Below are 22,631 nucleotides of genomic sequence, written 5' to 3' on the forward strand. Positions count from 1 at the left end.
TTTCTTTATTCCCTCCAATGCTTCAATTGCCAACAGACCTGGTAAAACACGAGTCCTTGTGCTGCCCCCGCCACCTATAAACCACATTTGTAGCACTTCAAATCCAATCTAGTCTATACCAACAAAATAGGCACATCACGGTGAACTTTCCACCGCACTGCGATCCCACAGAACATTAATGTGTTTGTTACTGAGACCTGATTTTAAAGCTCTCATGAAAAATGCTTATTTTCAATTCTGCTCCATTTCTTGAAGAAATGAGATATTCTCATCCCAGACAATTCCTACTGATGCAACATGTAAGTTTCATGACTTGCTTAAGATTCATCCATTTGAAACTATCAAACGGCTCTTTAAATCCCCCCACCCCCCACCCCCATGTGAGCATTCTAATACAACCGGAGCCTGTAGGTGCAAGCCTGAAGCATTGGTGTGTGAATGAGCACTTGTTTATACCAGCACTATTTATTATCATCCTTTGTCTTTCACACCTCAGTTTTATTTTTGATTTTCACACTTACATTAGGTGAAAAACACCTACTTTTAGCAAGCCAAACATACCCCGAAGCTGAAAAGTCAAAATGTATGGAAGAAAATTACAAATTTAACAAAGGAAAAAATGGCAAAAGAACTTGAAATGTTTTAGTCTCCAAATAATTGCCAACACCTATCTCTGGTAACTTTGGAAAATAGGAAATTTTCTTTTCTGTTATAGTTTCTTTTCCCTTTGGTGATACGCAGATCTAATCCAGGATCTTGTATATTAGAACTATATATCCCCAGTCAATATTTTCAATTTACAAATTTTCAATTTATAAAAATATCTTTATAGGGACTAGGGAAATGATTCAATAGGTAAAACATTTGGTGCACTAACATGAGGACTTGTTTGATCGCTAGCATCCGTGGGAAAAGAAGAAAGGAGAGAGGGAGAGAAGAAAGGAAAAAGACAGACAGACAGACAGACAGAGCGAGCCATCTATATGTGCGGTATAGTACAATCCATATATAACTCCAGAAGCAATACCAGAATGGCCTCTGGGGCGGGCTGGCCACACACGCTGGTCAAATCAGTAAGTTCCAGGTTCAGTGAGACTGTCAGTAACTAGTAATTCCTGGTGTGCAAGCATGAGAAAAGGAGTTTGGATCCCAAGATCCATGTAGGAAGCCAGGAATGTCCCACGTATTTCTAGAAGACCAGCACTGAGAAGGGTGGGTAGTGGGTTGCTGGATCCCTCCCTCCCTCCTTCCTGTTTTCTTTCTCTATGCAAGTTCCAAGTTCTGGGAGAAACCACATCTCAAAAGAATAAGGTAGAGAGTGCTATACAAAGATACCCAATGCCTGCCTCTGGTCTGTGTGAGTACACACACACACACACACACACACACACAAACACACACACACACTATGAAGATCAATAAAGACATCAATACTGACCACTGGCGCACACACACACAAAAGTGTACGTGACCACTGGCGCACACACACACAAAAGTGTACACATACATGTGTACACACACAAATAAAATAAAATCCCTTTATATGCAGGATGGTGTTGAACACATTATTTAAGATTTCTGAGCCTATTTTTCAATTGCAAAATAGATTAATATATGTCTTATATAACACTAAAAACATCACACATATATACAATGCATACATGGTTGAAGATATACCTGATTGAAACTTCTGCACTAATAATACTCATACACACAAGCATATACCTACTGTTTTCTATTTTTTGAGACAGGGTCTTACTATGCACCCTCCACCCCACATCAGAGGCACAAAGGTCCCTTATGCCCACAGATCACTAGGGAAACCAACCAGCAATGTTAAACACTCGGGGGTGGGGAGTGGAGGGTGAGGGTGGTTCTCCTCAGTAGAGGAGATGAAATTCCTGTTTTCCCATGCAGAAGGCTGGGCATGGATATTATTTAGAACTTGAAGACCTTTTTGGTATCTCTGGAGGCAGACCTAGATTCCGCAGAATGCTTATCCCAGACTCTTCCTCCCTGTTGAACCCTATCCCCTCTAGCACAGCTGCAGCCATTTTGTTCCATGCCCACCAGCTACTTCATATTGCTGCTATAGTATACCTGTCAGCCACTGACACAGAAAAATAACTTGGCTCAGAGCAGGGTCTTATATTCTGTATGTTATGAGGTTTGTTAGGCCTAAGAAATTCAACAACCAAAAGCTCCACCTAGGACCAATCAGAATAAAGGTCAGTTAGAGCTGTTTTGTCTAGCTAGCCAAATAGCTTGAGTCAGAGCTGACCACCCGGCAGCACTTCCTGCACCTGCACATGAGCTCATTGTGGATTTTTTCTGTATAAGCCAGCCCTGAGAAATGTTTGGAGCTGTAGCCTCAGCCCCCAAATTCTGAGCTTTGGCCCTGATGGTCAGTCTTAGAGTACGTGTTCACTAAACCATCCCTGTCTGACTGAGATCAGTGTTTATGTGGTTTGTGGGCTATTCCTGAACACCTGCACTTCCTAGATCTTATCTTTAGTCCCAGTTAGACTCATCCTTAGGGGAGATGTAACGTGTACTTTATGGTCTGATGACCTCTATGATATCCTGATCAGAGGCCACAACGATTCTCTGCCTCTTAGCTATGGAAGGCTTCATGGTCACATGCACTTTGTAAAGGAGTTTCTGAGTAGGCTTTTTTGTACACCTGGAATAGGAATGACTGTTACCTGGAATCTTTTCCCCATGTTTACTGTGTTTTAAATATGCTCACAATGAACTTCAAGGAGCATTGGACTCCTTGAAGTCTGATTCAAGTTGACGAAGTCAACCTGAACAAGGTTTTCCTTCTCATCGCTTCTCAGATCACTGTCCACACTGACACCTGTAGGGTCCCCCTCACCCCTTGGAAGCCTTGAACTCATGACCCTCCCAGTTAGCCTCCCTCCTGCAGCAGGTCTCAACCTGTGGGTTGCATATCAGATATCTTGCATATCAGATATTTCTATTACAATTCATAACAGTAACAAAATTACAGTTATGAAGTGGTAACAAAATAGTCTTATGGCTGGGGGTCCCCACAACATCAGGAACTGAATCAAAGGGTCCCTGCAATAGGAAGGTTGAGAACTGCTTATGCTAAGTGGCGCAGCCATGTATCCTACGCCACGTCACAGGCATGCGCCACAATGCTGGGCTTGCTAAGAGTTCTTAAAGCAGTGAGGAAGGAGAAAAGCCTCCACAGACCTTCTGAAAATACACAAAAGTTCACGCATGTTCTCCTGCACCGCCCTTGGGAGACACTTAGAGGCTCTGAGGTGTCTGTGACTCGCAGATATTTAAAAGCCTGCCTAACAGCAGGCTGCAGGCTTGTCTCTATTTCCTATATTTATAATATTTACAAAGTCTGCTAAAGAAGGAGTCTACAAATGCAGACATGTCATGGCACATTTCAGCCAGTAAGAGGAAGGCAGAAATTTGAAGTAAGGTGAAATATCATTTCTCTTTACTCTCTCCTTAAAAATCCAAATTACTCCAAGTTCATTTAGCTCAAATTATTTGCCAACTTTGAAATATATGAAACAAAAGTACCAAACTAAAGCTTTAAAATATCTAACACCACCTCCAAAGACAAAACAAAACAAAACAAACAAACAAAACAAAACCCAAGGGCTGGAGAGATGGCTCAGTGGTTAAGAGCACTGTCTGCTCTTCCAGAGGTCCTGAGTTCAACTCCCAGTGCCCACCAGCACCCACACTATAGCTTACAATGCTCTGTGATTACCATTTCAGAGGACCTGGCATCCTCTTCTGGCCTTCATGGGTGCTACATAGAGCACAGTTACATACATGCAGGAGATACACCATATTCATAAAAATAATAAAAGTCTTGGAAATTAAAAAAAAAAAAAAAAAAAAAAAAAAACCAAAAACCACAGTAATACTAGGTGGAGTTGGGGAGGGGGAACCCAAATCAAGGAAACTTGAACTAGCCCTATTGCTTATATAATACAGAAGAGACTCTTCCTTCTCTGGAGTGAAATCTTCAAACTACTCATTCCCCCATTCTGACTTAGTTAACAACCTTCACCTCAAATGGCTATCATGGTGTCTTAAGTGTGTGCAATAAGGAGACAGTGGGGAAGGGAACTCAAGCTAGAAGTCAGAAGAAACAGGGTAGAAAGTCTTCTTCTGTCCCTCAGCTGACTGAAAGACAGCTGGCCCACAGCATCCTAAAGCAGAGTCTTCCATGAAACACACAATCCCAGAGACACCAGGATTCTCCTCAGTAGAAGAACACAGTGCTCGGATGTCTCACCATGTAACCACTTACTCCTTCAGAGTAACCGTCCTGAGACCACCAGACACCCCCATAGCACTGCCCCTTTCCTTAGAACACGCTGGACTGGACAGACAAAAATAATCAAAACACAGTGAAGAGAAGCTTCACACACACTCAACTATAAAGCCTTATTCCAGGGCTCACTGAAACCTACCTGTTACAAAAAGGGAGGCTTGCTTTCATGAGTTTTATTTCCAAGTGTCCTTCCAAGACACGGCCTTTTCTGTTGGTTATAAGGATTTTATAAACTGGATACCCCTAAACTAAAGAGATACCCCTTCCACTCTAAAGAGAAGCTATATGGAATGGCACCAGGCCTCCCAGTGCAACTCTTAGAGTGTACTATAGCAACTGAGCAATGCACACAGAAGGCCAGCCATCATGACAAGTGGCTGGAATGTGACAGTTATTAAAAAGTCAGTGACTAATGTATTAAGGCTGGAATGTGACAGTTATTAAAAAGAACCTTAGCGGTGTCCTCACTCCTATCAGGCAATGTTCCTACTATAAGAACTGCTACAAACGACAGGAAGGACTGGACTCACGTTTAGACTCTCGGGCCCACACATCATTAGCAGATTCCCTCCACATGGCCATTATGCATCAGAGAAATCTGCAATCTCTTTGCTAGGTATAAAGTATAATGACATCATGCACATCAATAAAGAAAAAGCACAACAACAATACAAGATACTGTCTTATTGAAAACAATGCCTCCAGAGCCCAACAACAGCGCTAACACATTCCTTCACAGTGAAACAAACATTCACCTGAACTTTAGAGGATGGCTTAGTGGGTAAAGTGGTGGCTACACAAGCATAAAGACTTGGGTTCAAATCCCCAGAACCCACATAAAGCCAAGTATAGTAGTATGCTTTTGTAGTCTTGGAGTTCTTACAGCAGAGACAGGAGACTTCCTAGAAACTTGTTGGCCAGCTAACCTGAGGTAATGTGGAACAACAGAGTGGGAGGCAAGAAACGATGGCCAACGTTGTCCTTTGATCTCTATGTGTTTACTATGGCATGTATGCTCCCTCACACAGATAGATAGATAGATAGATAAATAAATAAATAAATGTTAGTTCTTTAAGCATAATGATCCAATCACCCTTAGTCACAACTCTTAAACTGATGGTGCATTTTTCTAACATCCTACCTCATACAGGAATTTCCAGAGAAGTTAAGAGGAGAGTTAAAAGAGCCCCCAGGAGGCTGAGCACCCTCCAGCTGGCATTTCACAGCAAGCAGAGAGCATGTGACATGCTACAGGCTTCACTTGAACATGAGGTAGCACATTCCAGCTGCTCAGAGGTACAAAATATGAAACTCATATCTTAATTTGTACAAGTAGAATTTAGAAACTGTTTCTTAAGAGTTTGGCTCTAGGGGCTGAAGAGATGGCTCAGCAGTTAAGAGTGCTTGCTTATTCTTCCAGAAAAACCAAAGCTTGGTTCTTGACACCTGTGTTGAGTACCTCACAAGCATCTGGAAATCCAGCTCCAGGGATCACAAGCACTTGTGGCACAGACTCACACAAACACTGACAGATGAATTAATCTTTTATAAAAAAGCTCTAAGTTCTCTTGGTTGCCGTTAAAACACAGTACACCTACTGAAAGGACTATAAATAAATTCCAACATTTAAATGTTGATAGGGCATCTCCACCCAGAGTTAAAAGATGCATGTATTCTTTGCTCAACCAATTCTACTTTCAGGAGTTTAGCCTGTAGAACTCTTGCACACAAAGATTAAGATGCCCATTCAGTGCAGCAATCCATAAAAGTGGAACATTATGCATACCCATTACCATATGAGACACCATACAAAAGAACAAGCCATTCTGTCCAGTGGGAAAAAAAGCAAAGTTTCCGGACAAATACAGAAAAAAAACACTCAAAATTTCAATTCTGTGCATGCCTGTCCTGCACTCACTCACTTGAATCAATGAATGGGTAATGGGCTGAAAGGACCTGTCTCAAGCAAAGAACAGCAGCTATCCTTCTCAGAAAGGAGAATATGGATATGGGGGCGAGGGAAAGTCACAGAGAAGGGCCTGTCCTAGTCTCTGTTCTATCTCTGTGAAGATACACCATGAGTGTGATGGTTAGAATATGCTTGGCCAAGGAAGTGGGATTATTAGGAGGTGTGGCCTTGTTGAAGTAGGTGTTGCCTTGTTGGAGTGGGTGTGGCCTTGTTGGAGTAGGTGTGTCACTGTGGGTGTGGGCTATAAGACCTTCACCCTAGCTGCCTGGAATCCAGTATTCTGCTAGCAGCCATCAGTTGAAGATGTAGAACTCTCAGCTCCTCCTGCACCATGCCTGCCTGGATGCTGCCATGTTCCTGCCTTGATGATAATGGACTGAACCTCTGAACCTGTAATCCAACCCCAATTAAATGTTGTCCTTATAAGAGGTGCCTTGGTCATGGTGTCTGTTCACAGCAGTAAAACCCTAAGACAATAAGTAGCATGCCAACTGTTATCAAAGAAAAGTATTTAACTGGGGCCTGCACACAGGTTCAGTGGTTTAGTCCATTATTGGCACAATGGGAGTGACATGAAGGCAGACACAACACTGGAGAAGAAGCTGAGACCGACCTACATCCTGATCTTCAGGCTTAGAGAGTGCCACTGGGCCTGGCTTGGGTTTTTGAAACCCCAATGATATACTTCCTCCAACAAGGCCAGACCTCCTCATCCTTCTAATCTTTTCAAACAGTTCCACCCACCGGAGACTAAGCATTCACCTATGTGAGCCTATGGGACCATTCTCATTCAGCCAGCACAGGCCGGTTTAAGAGAGTTTCCTTTCTGTGTTTGCCTGCAACATCCTTCTATGCCACCTAAAACATTTACATGTTTATTTAACAAGCATCTATAAAACACTTGTTCTCCACAGAAAAGATGAGCTACATCAAATTTTGACTAAAGTCCAGACTTATCTAAAGAGAATACGCAATTAATAAAGAATTAGAAAATGTTGGTAGTCAGAAATATTCTTTGTAGACTTTAATCTTCAAAGGAATAAAGAAAAACTGTGGGCCGCACGAAGCAGGAATTATAGAGAATGACAGTGTTGTCACAAAGAAAAAAGCATTACTCAGAGAAAGGATGTGTCTCAGATCTGCAAAGATATAAAAAGCACCGAAATCAGAAATGCCATTAAAAAAACGAAATCATCCCAAGTACCTCTCAGAAATAAAATTTCTACAATGAATCTTTTTACTTTGGCACAAACTGCATGCTGTGTGGGAATGTGGTTTGCATCAGAAAGAACAGGGCGGCGTCACGCGTGGGCCTTACCTGTACATTCTCCTCTGTGACCTGGATCTCTGCAGTGTAAACATAGTCTATCAGCATCCTCAGGGTCCAGCCGTCCACCTCTTTTATTCGAACTCTCTTAGCTCGGCTCTCGCTCATCTCACCTAGAACACCGAAGGGTGGGGTGAAGTTACATCAGGAGGCCGCTGCGGAAAGGCCGACACCAGACAAGCTGGTCCGTCTTCCGGCCACTCACACCATCAGACAGGCAACAGGATCTGCCATGTTTTGCAGGCCTCAGCCACTCCCCTAAAAGCTGCCTTGAGCAAACTATGAACTGTACTTCTGTTAGGCTCGCTGACCCTGAAGATAACCCTGCGGGAGTGAAGACTCCCTGCACCCAGCTGTAGGAACCGCTGTCTGTGCTGAGCAGGGTCCCTTCATGAATTCCTCTCTGGTAGATTGGTTATTTTAAAGACAGGGTTCTTCTGGCTATCCTGACCAGGATAGCCTTGATCTCAGAGAACTGCCTGCGTCTGCCTCCCAAGTTCTGGGATTAAAGGCATATGTACACCAGCATAATCTGGCTGGGGTTTTATTTTTTTAAAAATTTTTTTCTATGATTTTTGTGTGTGAGCACGCACGTGTGGGCGCGTGCGTGCGTGCGTGCGTGCACGCGCGCGCGTGCGTGTGTGTGTGTGTGTGTGTGTGTGTGTGTGTGTGTGTGAGAAAAGGGCACCAGATAGACACCCTGGAGCTGTATTTACTGGCAGCTTTGAGCCACCTAATGTGGGTATAGTGACCAGAATGCAGGTCCTTTAGAAGAACCGCATGCGACACCACCGCCATCCTTAGCTGTCTGCAACGGCTGTGTGTTCAAAGAACTGAGTCAGCATCATTCCTGCAAAGAGCGCCTGCCCAGGGCCTGGCCAGACACGAGCACTCTGCTTCTTAGTGAGAAGTCACAGTTCTCACAGAGGAACACAGTAAAAAGCGAAGTCTACAACCTGCTGAGGTTAGTCAATGGCCAAGGGTTATTACAGAGATCATCAGTATAAGCTCAGCTCTTACTTGCCATCTGCAGTTTCCTCAAGTCATTTCAACACCAGTATGAGCCGCTATAGTCTAGAGCCCTTTGTATCTCAGCCTGAGAAAGAGTGGTACAAGCCCTTCTTCCCAGGACTCAAATATGGACAGAAACTGAGGTAGAAGGAGAGAAAAAACAATGATGTCCCCACACCCTGGGGACTTTGTGAGGACAGGAAGCAGGTATGCACAACAGGACAAGACAAAACATCGTAGGATGCAAGGAGACACAGTTAAGTAGTGAGGAGGATAAACCTTAACTACCTAGCCAGGCAGGCCTGGTGCTACAAGCATGTGACTAGCCACTCAGGGGACTGAGGCCAGAAGATCACAAATCCAAGGCCTGTCTGAGTGACAGTAAGTTCAAAGCCAGCCTGGGAAATTTAGTGATACACTGTCTGAAAATAAAAAGTAAAAGGGAACACTGCAGCCTCAGTTTCCAGTATTGAAAGAGACGGACAGTGTGTCTGTCTGTCTCTCTCTCTCTCTCTCTCTCTCTCTCTCTCTCTCTTTCTCTCTCATTCTCTCTCTCCCTCCCTCCCTCCCTCCCTCCCTCCCTCCCTCCCTCCCACCCTCTCTCTCTCTGTGTTATAAACTAAAAAGCTACCCGAAGAAAAAACAACCTGCAGCAGAAGGTTTCATTCTAGAATTCACTAGGGTTTAAGGGTAAACTCTGGAACTCTTGGGAAGCTGTGCCACAGCCTCTCGCCTTCACTCGAATCCTGCATCTCACAAAGTAACAGTGGACCCAAGATTTCTGTTCCAGACATAGTATGGTTGTCCATACTATGTGTCCGTACCATAAACTATCAGAAGGCCTATGGGAATCTACAAGCCCTGAGTGGGGTAGATAGTGCTAATCACAGCAACTTCACTGTGTGTTCCGCTGGAGAAGGCCTGAACTATGTCAAACTGTGCCCTGTCACTGCCCAAGGAAAAAATGTCCATCTGGAGTACAAAAGAGGTCATTTTGCGAGAAGGAAGGGAATCCTATTGTTTCTGTGCTCCCACCTTTAAGCGGAATGATGAATAAGGAAAATCAATTCACCTGCATATACAGTGCCTTCCCCTATGCACTCCTCCTCTCCCTGGCTCAGGGATCTCTGGGGTCAGTACAATTTGAAGGGCTTTAAATTGCCAAAGTTAAGACACTCATCCCTAAAGAGTGTGAGTGTGAGCGTGTGTGTGTGTGTGTATGTGTGTGAGAAACAGGGCATGCTGTTGGCCTGCAGCTCGCCCATTAGACTAAGCTGTCTGGCCAGTGAACACCAAGGATCCACCTGCCTATGCCTTTCTAGTATTGACACTGTAAGAATGCATCACCAAGTGAGTTTAAATTTTTATTAATTCTTGGAGAATTTCATACAATGTACTTTTTAAATTTTACTTATTTATTTTATGAGTATTGATGTTCTGCCTGTATGCAAGTGTGATGGTTTGTATATGATTGGCCCAGGGAATTGCACTATAGGAGATGTGGCCTTGTTGAAGTAGGTGTGTCACTGTGGGTGTGGGCCTTAATACTCTCATCCTAGCTGTCTGGAAGTCAGTATTCTGCTAGCAGTCTTCAAATGAAGATGTTGAACTCTCAGCTCCTCCTGCACCATGCCTGCCCACTGTCATGTTCCCGCCTTGATGATACTGGACTGAATCTCTGAACCTGTAAGCCAGCCCCAACTAAATGTTGTTTGTATAAGAGTAGCCTTGGTCATGGTGTCTGTTCACAGCAGTAAAACCCTAACTAAGACAGCAAGTCTTTGTGCCAAGTGCATGCCTGATGATATTGGAGTTCAGCTGGGCAGTTGGTTATGAGCTGCCAGTGCTGGGAATTGAACTAGGGTCCTCTAGAAGAATAGCCAGTTAACCACTGAACTGTCTCTCTAACCCTCATTTATTTTGATTATAGTCACATCTAACTGCTCCCCTTAACTATTTCCCAGACCTACCCTGACATCCCTACTCCCAATTAACTGTCCTCTTTTCTTTTTTTCCTTAAATTTCATGAATTCCAATTTGTGTTGTTCATAAAGTATGGAGCTACACACCAGGCATGGTGGACCTATCAGGAGCCATGTCCATTAAGAAAACTGACTGACTCTCCCTCAGAATTCATCGACTGTCCACAGCTTCTCGGTTAGGGGTGAGGGCTCATGAACCCTTTCCCAGTTCATGATAGAATGCTGACTGCCTTGATTTAATACAAATGACTATAGATTCAGTGTGAGCAATGAAGCTGCTGGTGTTCCTGAGTACGTCAGTCCTGGGATGTCCAGAAGATATGGTTTAGCTCTGGTCCTCCCGACCTCTTACCCTGACAGCCTACGCTTTACATTTTAACCTGGGCAATGGGGCAAGCCCTTTACCAACTAAGCCATCTCCCACTGCCCCCCTCCCCAAATTAGATTTTAAATAAACACCTTACCTTGCTTCATCCACAGTGCCCTAGAATTTTGAAAAGTCCTTCAGAGCTTAGGGCAATATTAAGTGCAAAGCCATGTACTTAGTTCCCAGGTTTCAGCATGAGCTGGTGTAGACAAAGCCTTAGACAAAACCAAGTCTCTTAATTTATGTATATGACTGAAAAAACTGTCCTACACCAGGCAGTTTTCACTATTATGTTTTATAAAGAGGCACTTTGTTAAATCACATCTTTTCATTATATGTCATTTTTTAAAGATTATCTCTCCAGAAAATTCCTCTACTTCCAACAAAGTCAACTCAATTACATACTGCTCTTAAAACGATTTAATCTTTCTTTCTTCATCTTAACTTACAAAAAAAAAAAAAAAAAAAAAAAAAAAAAAAGTAGCAAAACCCAAAAGCTTGCCATCAAATGCATTAATAGATTAAAAATCCCAATAATCAAAGCACAGGGAAGGAGAAGTGAGAGCTATTTATATCCAATCCTCGGTGCTACGCTGTATCTTAGTTACTGCCCTTTGCTACAGTTAGAGAACACACGTTTAAACAGTATGGCTTTCTCAGATTTCTATTTGATAACGAATTTTTAAAAGCTATCACAGGCAGCCACATGGTTCACTGGTGAAATTGCTTGCTGACAACCTGAGGTGCATACCTAGGAACTACTTGGTGGGAGAGAACTGACTTCACCCACACAGCTTGACACACTTGGGTCCATACTAATAATGTGGTCTCAGGCCAGGTGCACTTACTGCTGTTACAGAGACCTGCCCTCAGCTCCTAGCTCTCATGTGGTAGCTCACAGCCATCTATAATTCTAGCTCCAAAGAACCCAGCACTCCCTCTGGCCTCCTCCAGCACCAGGCATGCATGTAGCACATACAGATGTGTAGGCAAGTATTCACACAGAAAACAGGGCAGGGCTCTATCTAATGATACTGTGCAGCTCTTCCTATATCACCTAGAACTTTCCACACTCTCAATGAACCAAGTTACTTAAGATTAACTCAGGAACTAAATTAAAATCTCCACACGGATGCTTGTGCTAACGCCCTGAGGAATGGTTACCTTGCACTGTTCTTTTCCGTGTCCACCAATCCATCCATCACTCACCAGAGCCTGCAGGATGAACTAAAGCTTGACTGCAGTTCAACCTCCCACCTCTTTAACCTCTCATTACAATGCAACCATCTTTGGGAGCCCTATGGAACAATCCCTTATTTTTTTTCCCAATTGAATATGCATGTGTCTACCATTGGTCTGTGCACACAAGTACAGGTGCCTTAGAGGATTTTGGATTCCCTAGAGCTGGAGTTGAGTGTCACCAAACAGATACTAGGAACCAAACTCAACAACCCTCCAATGTTTATCCTCTCTCAGGCACTAACTTGACACACTGGATGACTATATTGTACGTCGGTCCATTGCTCCTTGACCAAGCATGCAAACCTCTATGCAAGCACACATAACCTGCCTCTAATTCACTACCTAACCTCATATACACTCCCTCTCACTCCCAGGCATAAAATACACCAGTAGGAAATGCTTTGTAGTTTTCCACAGAAACCGAACAATCTCTTAGCTTGCTACCTGAGCTGAACTTCTCCTACTAGACTCTATATCCCTACTCCCAGGACAATCTGCACACATTCTTCAGGATTTTGCTAGAACTGCTACAGGATGCATTATCTGCTGGTGGCCCACAGACTCACCCTAGATATTGTTGGGTATCTCATGCATGTCCATTCTGTTATAATCATAGTCTCCCTAGATCTTTTGGGCTTCCTAATGACATGGGAGACAGCTTTCTTAGTCCTGTACTCCACAATGCCCAGTAGAAACCCAACATTGGTTGCATGAATTAATAACTAAATGAGAAATAAATAGCATATCGACTTAAAAGGAAGCATCTTTACTTAGCATAATAATGGTATGTTTATCTTGATCATGGATGCTATGAAGGATTTCAGTCATCGGACACTTACTAAGCATACGCTCTACCCTGTAAGCTAGGTTAAGTAAATTCATCAGCAAATAGCACAGCATCTACTTGATTTTTTTTTTTTTTAAATTAAGTCATCCAAGTTTAAAACCCCAAAGATATATCTATGGCTAAAAATGTTCCCATCAAAAACCTTCAACCAGGACTCCTGAGGCCCTGCACCAACTGGTAGCTTCATTTATCCATTCTGAATGAGATAAATTAAAAGTGAATGGGGGCTGGGGAGATGGCTCAAAGGTTACGAGCACCTACTAATTTTCGAATGACTTGGGATTCGGTTCCCAGCACCCACATTGGCAGCTTACGACAGTCTAACACTCAGTTTCTGGGGACCGAATGCCTGATTCTCCCCTCCATGGGTACTGCACTCATGCACAAGCCCATATGTAGATACATATGTACACATAACTAAACTGAAAATAAACCTACATGTGCAGAACTACCCTTCCTGGATCTGTGTAGCTACCTCCCTTCATCAAAAGCTCTCATTATAACAAATGGAGAGCATCCCAGAAAGCCACAGGGGGCGCAAGGCAAAGCTCAACAGATCATGAGGGGTTCAGACCCAGCAGACTCATGTGCATCACAGCTCCTGCATCTACGACTCAGAGAACACCACAAAAGAGCTAGAATATCAAAAGACATGAAAAAGTCTCTCCTAGAAATGGCCGCACAAATAAGGCCAGAACAATGCAATATAAATGAACCTGTTAGTTAGTGTGGAAAGGGAAATTTCTGTGGGGTCCCACTCCTAGACAAAGAACTACAGGCAACCAGTGACTACTGAGAGGAGAGTTAGCCTCTCCAAGGGATGAGCCCCCTTTTCTGTCAACCAATGCAGTGGTCAACCCTGAAACCTGAGAGGGGTTGGAGGGAGGGAAAGGAGGGGAGAAAGTGTGATGTAACTCTATGTCAATTAAAAATATACTTTAAAAAATAAGCAAAAGAAAAATCTAAAAAAATAAAGGTAAACAGGTTTAAAGTCTATACAACCTAGTCCATTAAAAAGTCCATTATTCAAATTTCTATTTTATTTATAATCAAGGGGTACTTAAAAAAACAAAATCTTGACAAGGAAGCTTTGATTTCACAGAGAACCTAAGAAACCAATGACAGAAAAACCAATTAATTACAGACTGAAAAAACAATCATATTTAGTTAATTTTGTCCCATCACTTTTCAAGTTCTACTTGTCACTGACAGCTATTCCCCATTAGTTTGGGCTACAACGAAGCTGTCAGCAATGTCAGTCTGGCAAAGTGACTCCACAGGCCACACCAGACCCGCTGTAGCAGTCAAGGCCCAACGCCCCGGTTCTTCAGCACCCTAAGGCGAACGTGGTCAACACATGGACTTAGAGCTTTAGTCCCATCAGGATGACTTGTGGCAAAGACTTCTTAGCTCCTAAAGAAGCAGGGAAAGGAGACAGTGTCCCTCCATCTCTCAGAAGCTGCTTCCACCCTTGTAGACATCCTCCATCCAGAGGACCAACCTGGAGGTATTTGTTGATGGTAAGAGGCAAAGAGACAGAAGGAAGCAGGCTCCTAACACAGCTCTCAAGGTGCAGCTCTGTGCCCGGTGCCTACTTCTCCCCACCTGGCTCAGCTCAGTAGTATTCCCTATCAGGTCACTGCCTGCAGCATCCTACGTCACTTCCGAACCTAGCCTCATCTCCCCATCGGAAGAACCAGAGCTCCTCAGCCTCATCACTGCCATGATCCTCAAAGCCTGTAACATCCAGCAAGTGGAAGATGCTCAGTTTCTTGATGCATGAAAGCATGAATCTTAGTCAGTGAGAGCCATGTATATAACTTTCAACATTTACATTCTTTAATCAGTCAACTAATAATCTGTTGGCTTCTTTTTTTTTTTTTTAATTTTCTTGCTACTTTCTATTTACTATGGCACAGGAAGTTATCAAAAAGTATTTACTCCCAATAAAGCACATAGTATTTCTGACTAGTGTTTAAGAATTGTAACCTGCGGGGCTAGAGGGCTAGCTCATTGGATAGGTACACTTGCTGTTCTTCTAGAGGGCCCGAGGGCAAGTGCTAGCACCCAGCCTGTAACTTTAGCTCTAGATGCTTCCAACACCCCTCACCTCTAACCTCCGAGGGTAGCTTCACTCATGTGCACATACACACACATACACACAATTAAAAAGCAAAAATAAAACTTAAAAGAATTTTAACCTATACCACCAAATACAACTAAATGGTTTTGTTAAGTAAAAGTGTTTTAAAGGCTACGTTTTTAACAAACAGTCTAAAAACACAAGAACCCAATTTGCTATGCTCTTTCTCGAGTCATAGTTAACCACCTGGCCTGGCTCTAAATAGTCCCAGATTTCACAAGATGAAAACCTGCAACTACGCCATGGAATTATTTATCACCTTCTTTCTCTATTCAATACTTGAAACTACATGGAGTAACAGAATTCTTTTTTACATCATAAAATTTGAATGGATTTTTCACCTATGGTCTATGGGAGATTAAAATAAGGGGCTGTACTGGAGAATTGGCTCCGTAGTTAAAAGTATTCACTGCTCCTGCACAGGTCCTAGAACCACAGCAACCTGTAACTCTAGATCCAGGAGATGTAAGCTGCTCTTTGGGCCTCTGTCAGCTCGTAAACACAGACCATGTACAGAAGCTCATGCAGGGTCACACACATACAGAAAATCAAGATGAATAAATATAACTTTATCCCCTCAAGCAGAGCCTTACTACATTGGTCATACTGTTTCAAACTCCTAGGCACAGGCTTCCATGTAGCTGGGACTACAGGCCCACACCACTGTGCATTGTTGGTAAAGCTAAGTTGTTAACAACTCCATTTTTGTTACTCTGGAATAAAAAACGATGCAAAGAAATATCTATGAATCCTCAGCTGCATGGTGAGTTCAAGGCCAGATTGTGCTATGGGAGACAAAGTCTCAAAAAAAAAAAAAAAAAAAAAAAAAGGAAAGGATGGGAGAGGAGAGGGGAGGAGAGGGGAGGGGAGGGGAGGGGAGGGGAGGGGAGAGACAAAGGAGGAGGGAGGAAGGGGACTATGAAGGTGGACAGGGAGTTATTACAGAAAGCATGGGGAGCCAAGGGAAGAGACGAGAAGGCATCAGAGGGAACATATGTTCATGTATGTAACATGCATGTGTGAAATATCACAATGAGACAAGTTATTTTATAGAATACATACTAAGAGCTTTTTAAGGAAAAAATTGTAGATGTCTAGCCTAAGGTTTGTTCACTCTCCTGTTATATAATACAATAGGAAATTTCGGTTGAGATGGCCATGATACTCAGTGCCGGCACTAACTGAGCAGTTTCTCTTGGTTTTCAGTTTGCCTTTAACTTTTAAAAGATTATTTTGGAGAATTTCATACATGAATACTATATTCGCATCATTTCCCCTCCTAGCCTGAACTCTCTGTCCTCCTCTGTTCCCCTGTTCCTTCTCAAATCCATAAGCACTTCTTTAATTACTGTAAACACACACACACAGAGGCACACATGCACACTAGCAAGTTTTGTTCTTTAAAAACAAGATGCCTTGCATCCCAGGCTGGCCTCAAAATGTGGCTGGGATTACGGGTGTGCATCACCACACCCAGCTTGACTGGGCATTTTCTAATGGCCAAGAGAAGTGCTAAGAAATTCACATATATAACCTCATCTAATCTTTACAGAAATCCATAATGTGAGCAATATTATCCATTTATGTTACCTACTTTTCATTTGGTGAGAGTGAAGTGAAGCTCAAATTATTCAGGTCAGTCTCCAGAGACCCAGTGGTTCCCACAGGTTGTGGTCTTTCCTAGATCGTTTCCAGGCCAACAGTCCAGAGAATGCTCACAAGCCAAGATCCTCTCCCGAAAGCATCCAAGATAAGAAGTACGATATATACCAAGAGTCCAAAGTAAAAGTTGGCACGTGAAAATGTGGCCACCCTCACCTCATCAGTATTGACTTTTCATTGCCCTGACTGACAATGCCTCCCCAACGCTTCCCCAACCCGGCTCACAACCCATTTGCTGACCTTCCTCCATTCCTGATGACTAAACTGCTCAGAATGAGCAAAGCAACAGACTCCAGTTTCTTGCACTGCTAAGACTCACGGGATGTTTTCCCTACCCCCACTCCCCCTGCAGGACCCATGTTCACCTGGGTAGACTCTGCATTCACAGCAAAGGTTAGAACCCTCCTCTCAATGATGCCCCACCAACCGGCTCACAGTGTGGCCCCAGGTTTCTACACCCTACGTTTAAATTAGGCGCCTCTCATCTCCCCAACTACACAATGAACCACTGAAACAGGAAGCAGTTATACCTTTTATATACACAGGAAATACTCAAGTCTATCAACTGTCACCAGAATTTGTTTCCTTAGAGAGGGTCTCTCTACATTAGCCCTGACTATCCTAGAATTTACCATAACAACAAGGCTAGCCTCCAACTCACAGAAATGCACCTGCCTCTGCTTGCTGGGATTAAAGGTGCATGCTACCATGCCTAGCCACAACTGTCTATGTGTTTCTTCCGGCATGTCTACCACATACTTTGTATTTGGTGCAGCAAGAGACGAAGACTAAACTGGCTGATCACATAATAAACATACTTCCTTGTGCAACACTGCAGTTAGTGGCCCCTTATCAGTTGTACTTGTGGCAGCTTCTATGGCTCAAAGTCAACCACAGTCCAAGCATATTAAATGGAAAGTTCTAGAAATAAAGTCACAAGTTTTAAACTGGACCCTGTTCTCAGAGACATCCTGTTTTCGCCAAACCTGGGGCATGAACCATCTCTCTGTTCAGCAAAGCTATACAGCATATGCTACCCATCAGTCACTAGTCGCCAGCTGCAGTATAGATCAGAGGTCACAGTATTGCCAAGTGTATGTCCATGTGACCCTTATTTTATTGAATAATATCTCGTAAGCACAAAAATGGTGACACTGGCTATTTTACCATAGCATATTTTTATATCCCATTTTACTCTTAGACAAAGCTGCTACTGTTGGCCTAATTTATAAGTTAAACTGTATAGGTACATACGTGTACATAAAAATGTTCAGTTTACATAGGGTTTAGACCTATTGCCAATTTTGGGTGTCACTGTAAGATGACTATCCGTGTTTCCCCTCTCCTTCCTTCCCCTCCCTCCCCTTCTCTCTCCTTTCCTCTCTTCTCTTAGTCCTTTACCTTCTGAGGACTGACCCCAGGCCTGGGCATGCTAGACATGTGCTGCACCACTGGGCTCCACCCCCTACTCCCCCGCTTTAAGGCAGCTTTGGTACTGTTTTCTTGTGAGGCTTCAGGCATCACTGGCATATATTAGCTCCCTTCCGAAAGTGCTAACAGCAGGTTACACACGCTCATACATGCCAAAGAAAACCTAAGCTTACGGATACATCAGCCTTCTTCTCAGATTTCCAAAGTAAATCATCTAAGACAATGCTTTAGTTTACTATAAATACTGAAAAAGGCAAATGGGAAAACCCACTTGGAGAAAACTATAAAACAGTAAAAGACATCTTTCGCATACACAAAAACAAACCAATAATTTTAGTGCCCAAAATACTGCAAACTGAGGATATATAGGAATGTAACCCTGCAGTGGCTGTATGGGAAGGTTTCCCTGCAGTGGGGATGGATGGGAATGTACCCCTGCAGGGGATGGATGGGAATGTTTCCCTGCAGTGGGGATGGATGGGAATGTACCCCTGCAGGGGATGGATGGGAATGTATCCCTGCAGTGGGGATGGATGGGAATGTACCCCTGCAGGGGATGGATGGGAATGTTTCCCTGCAGTGGGGATGGATGGGAATGTATCCCTGCAGTGGGGATGGATGGGAATGTATCCCTGCAGTGGGGATGGATGGGAATGTACCCCTGCAGTGGGGCTGGATGGGAATGTATCCCTGCAGTGGGGATGGATGGGAATGTATCCCTGCAGTGGGGATGGATGGGAATGTACCCCTGCAGGGGATGGATGGGAATGTATCCCTGCAGTGGGGATGGATGGGAATGTATCCCTGCAGTGGGGATGGATGGGAATGTATCCCTGCAGTAGGGATAGATGGGAATGTATCCCTGCAGTGGGGATGGATGGGAATGTATCCCTGCAGTGGGGATGGATGGGAATGTATCCCTGCAGTGGGGATGGATGAGAATGTACCCTGCAGTGGCAAGGCTGAGCTGACACCAAGGCCACAGTGTGCATTTACTGAGGACAACAAAGCAAGGTGAAGGGGCATGTGGATGCTGGGGACAACTGACAGATTCTAGACCAGTTGTCAAAGCAAGTTCTAGGATAGTCAGGCCTAATGTAGAGACTCTCTGGGGAAAAAATGCTGAGGATGGTTGAGGCTCTCCCTTTACGGTTCTTCATTTCATAAAAGCAAAACGCTGAAAAACAAAGCTTAATATGGAAAAGCCTCAGGTCTGAGTACACCTTAGAAGAACTCTCCTACCTGTAAACATGGCGTGGAAGTAAGGGCTGCAGGCCGCCAGCACCACCCGGTGAGCGGGAATCTCCATGTCCTCTGCCACAATCGTGACATCACACAGCAGATTCTGACTGTTCCCGGGGAGAAAAGGAAAATGTAAATGCCTCCAAAAATAAAAGTATTCAACGTTCTACACAAAACTGCTGCTGCTGTAAAAACCCATTCTTTTTTTCTTGTCTACTTTAAGGAAATCCCTTCCCTTCTAACAGAATGCCTAAACACAAGGACGCATAAAACCATAAGCTACAGAAAGGTCCACCTCATCACAGCCTGGCCTTGTTGCAGAAGTCTACCCACACTCGCTCACTGGCCTCTTGCCCTACAGGTAGTCAGGGAGGCAGATGAGCAATGACTATCAACAGGAGCCAGCTCAGCGAGAACAGTGTCAGCAGAAACACACACAGTGGTACGAGACAAGCTGATGCAGACAAGCAGTCTGAGCCAAAATCACCCCTCCTGCCAAATTAGAAAAGATATTCGAAATGACCCTGGGTCCCCACACAAAGGTAACATTATATTCAAACACTGGCTGCTTAAAAAGCATTTGGGCATGAAAACCATAACCTAGACCACTTTACCAACATAAAATGTATTATTCCTTGAGGCCAAACTACCAGTAACAAAACTTAAAAGCATTTTGTAACCTTACAGCAAACATTCTTCAATCTACAATTATCCTTATAATTCTAAAACACCCAATTTGATTCCCTTTAAAATGTGTGGTGAGCACTTTTTAGGTGCTTACATGATACTACACTCTCAAGGTAATTAATAAGCTTCTCACAGTTAGTTATTCTGGAACTTAGCAGGAAGGTTTCAAAGCCCAGTCGTCTGCAGGCAGTCATCTTGTGAAAGACAGAGACACACACTGTACAGGCACGCCTGCTATCCGTAAATATGTGAGCCCTGCGCTCATGTGTGTATAGGGTACACACTTCGCTCTCAGTCCCTCTGCCTCTCTCCTTCAAGGAGAGCCTATTGTCAGCTCACAAGCAGCATGTTCCTTGGAACTTAGCCAGGCCCCTGCAGTTTTTCACGTGTTTATCAACTAGTTCCTGCAGGGCTTGAATCAAAGCTTTCTGGGAAGTCTACTGTCACTTCTTCTCTCCTTAGTTGAGGAAAAACTATGAGCAAAAGGAGAAGCCCAACTCCAGATATGACAGTGTTCCATGGCCTAATTCCCGACAAGCCTACTGTGCCATTTAGACTGAAGTGTGCTTGTGGGTGGTGCTGACTTAAGGGCTCGTGATACCGAGTGAGACATCAGGAAGGCCCCATGTTAGAGTCATTAAAGGAGACACTCACTTGCAATTCCTCCAGACTGGGTGCACAGTGACAGAGTCTACCATCAGCACAGAGGATTAAAATGCTCTGCACTCCATGAATGGCAGAGCTAACAAGTAAACAGGCACAACAAGGGTGGAGGCCTGGGGAAGACCTTCTCCTGCGTGGCCCATTTCAGTCAGCAAGGTGCGTATTATTTAGATTCCTCAAAATGAACACTTGGAGAAACCAAGGTTAAAAACCAGGCTCAGGGTGTAGCTCAGTGATGAAGGACTACCTCGTATATAAGAGACCTAGGCATCTATCTCCAACACCACACACATAGGGATAACCTGATGACAGCCTCCCCACCTCACGTAATGATATCAATATTCAAACCCAGCACCCCCTCCCCATCACACGATCACCTAAGCAGGGTAATGACAAATTTTCTTAAGGCTTGAAGAAAACAAAATGGCCTTGAACTCTTACATAGCCCAGGCTAGAGCCAAAATCACTACATAGCCCAGTCTGGCCTTGAATTCTTAATGACCCTGCTTTGGCCTCCCAAGTGCTGGGGTTATAGATATACGTCACTACACCCTCGTCAAGAAATTACTAAGCGTTACATATCAAAGCTTTGATTAGTAATCGTTACTAATCAAAGGCTCAGCTGGACTATCTCTACAAAATATTGGCCAAAACCATCAAATAACATTTATACACTCATTTAGAAAATCACCCTAAGACCATCTCTGCCCTTAAGGCAACTAACCAAGGACAGGCATTATCATATCAGACAGAGTGCACAGCACCACCATAGAGATGCCATGGGAGACCGTGTAGCTCACATGTGTAACCTGAACTTGACTCAAGAGGCAGGAGGGTGACAAGCTCCAGACCAGCCTCTTAGGCAACACAGTGAGACTGCCAATGAATAAACTAACAAGAGCTGGCTCCATCAGGAAGAAGCAAGGCAATCCTAAATAGAAAAAAACAAAATAAGTATGTCCTGTGCAAAGATCACTGCAGCAAAGGGCAGTGGAGAACGTGGCCCAAGAAGAGCAGGCAGAGGCTGAATGTGAGCGAGCTAGGGGTCAGCAGGATGACACGGCTCTTCATAGAGCAGCAGAGCTGGCTCTCTAACAGTGAGTGGGAGTGTGGACTCCAGTCGAAGCCAAGGCAAGGGCATCTGCGCCATGTTTTCCTGGTGTCAGCAATCCCTCCTACCGCTCTCATTTAAAGATGGATCTTAAGTAGCATTACACTTGAATACCTCAAAAATCACGTAATTAATTACACTCCGCTTCAATTACAATTACTCATTGATCCAAACCTTCTAGCCTAACACCTGCTGGCTGCTGAATAATTAGCTTGGCCTCCCTGGCTTATTAGTTGATGTCAGTTAACTAATAAGGCTAGAACATTAACAAAATATTACACAGGCACACCCTGGGTGAGGTTGCAGGAAGTCTGAGGGCCTCATTAGAAATCAAGGACATGCTTGCTTTTAGACCTGTGTTTCATCCTTTTGGGCCAAGCAATAGTGTATTTTAAAACAAAGACCTGGCCATCTTCTTGCTCAGTACTGTTGAGTGTGCACTAAATATACATCAGCATTCACAGCCGGTCACCCCTTTCTCTTTTTTTTTCATTTTTTAATATTTGTATGAGCATGTGTGTGTGTGACTTGTAAGTATATGCCTCATGTCTGCATAACTGTGTGAATATATGCCTTGTGTGTGCACATACATGTCTGTGTGAGTATATGACCTC

At 43.7% G+C, this 22,631-nt stretch overlaps 1 protein-coding gene across 3 annotated transcripts in view; it reads right to left on the reverse strand.

The window, feature by feature from the left end:
* Nucleotides 1-22,631, reverse strand: part of Klhl2 (kelch like family member 2) — a 110,014-nt gene that overhangs the window by 63,318 nt on the left and 24,065 nt on the right. For all 3 annotated transcript variants that reach the window (XR_013104424.1, XR_013104425.1, XM_034520540.2), the window contains exons 3-4: nucleotides 19,557-19,663; nucleotides 7,621-7,742 (exon numbers count right to left, since the gene is read on the reverse strand). Coding sequence is in view for 1 of the 3 variants with exons in the window: in XM_034520540.2 (XP_034376431.1) it covers nucleotides 7,621-7,742; nucleotides 19,557-19,663 (229 nt within the window). In the remaining 2 variants the exon portion in view is untranslated. The remainder of the gene's footprint in view (nucleotides 1-7,620; nucleotides 7,743-19,556; nucleotides 19,664-22,631) is intronic.

This window comes from Arvicanthis niloticus, chromosome 16, assembly GCF_011762505.2.
Source record: "Arvicanthis niloticus isolate mArvNil1 chromosome 16, mArvNil1.pat.X, whole genome shotgun sequence".
Taxonomy (NCBI): domain Eukaryota; kingdom Metazoa; phylum Chordata; class Mammalia; order Rodentia; family Muridae; genus Arvicanthis; species Arvicanthis niloticus.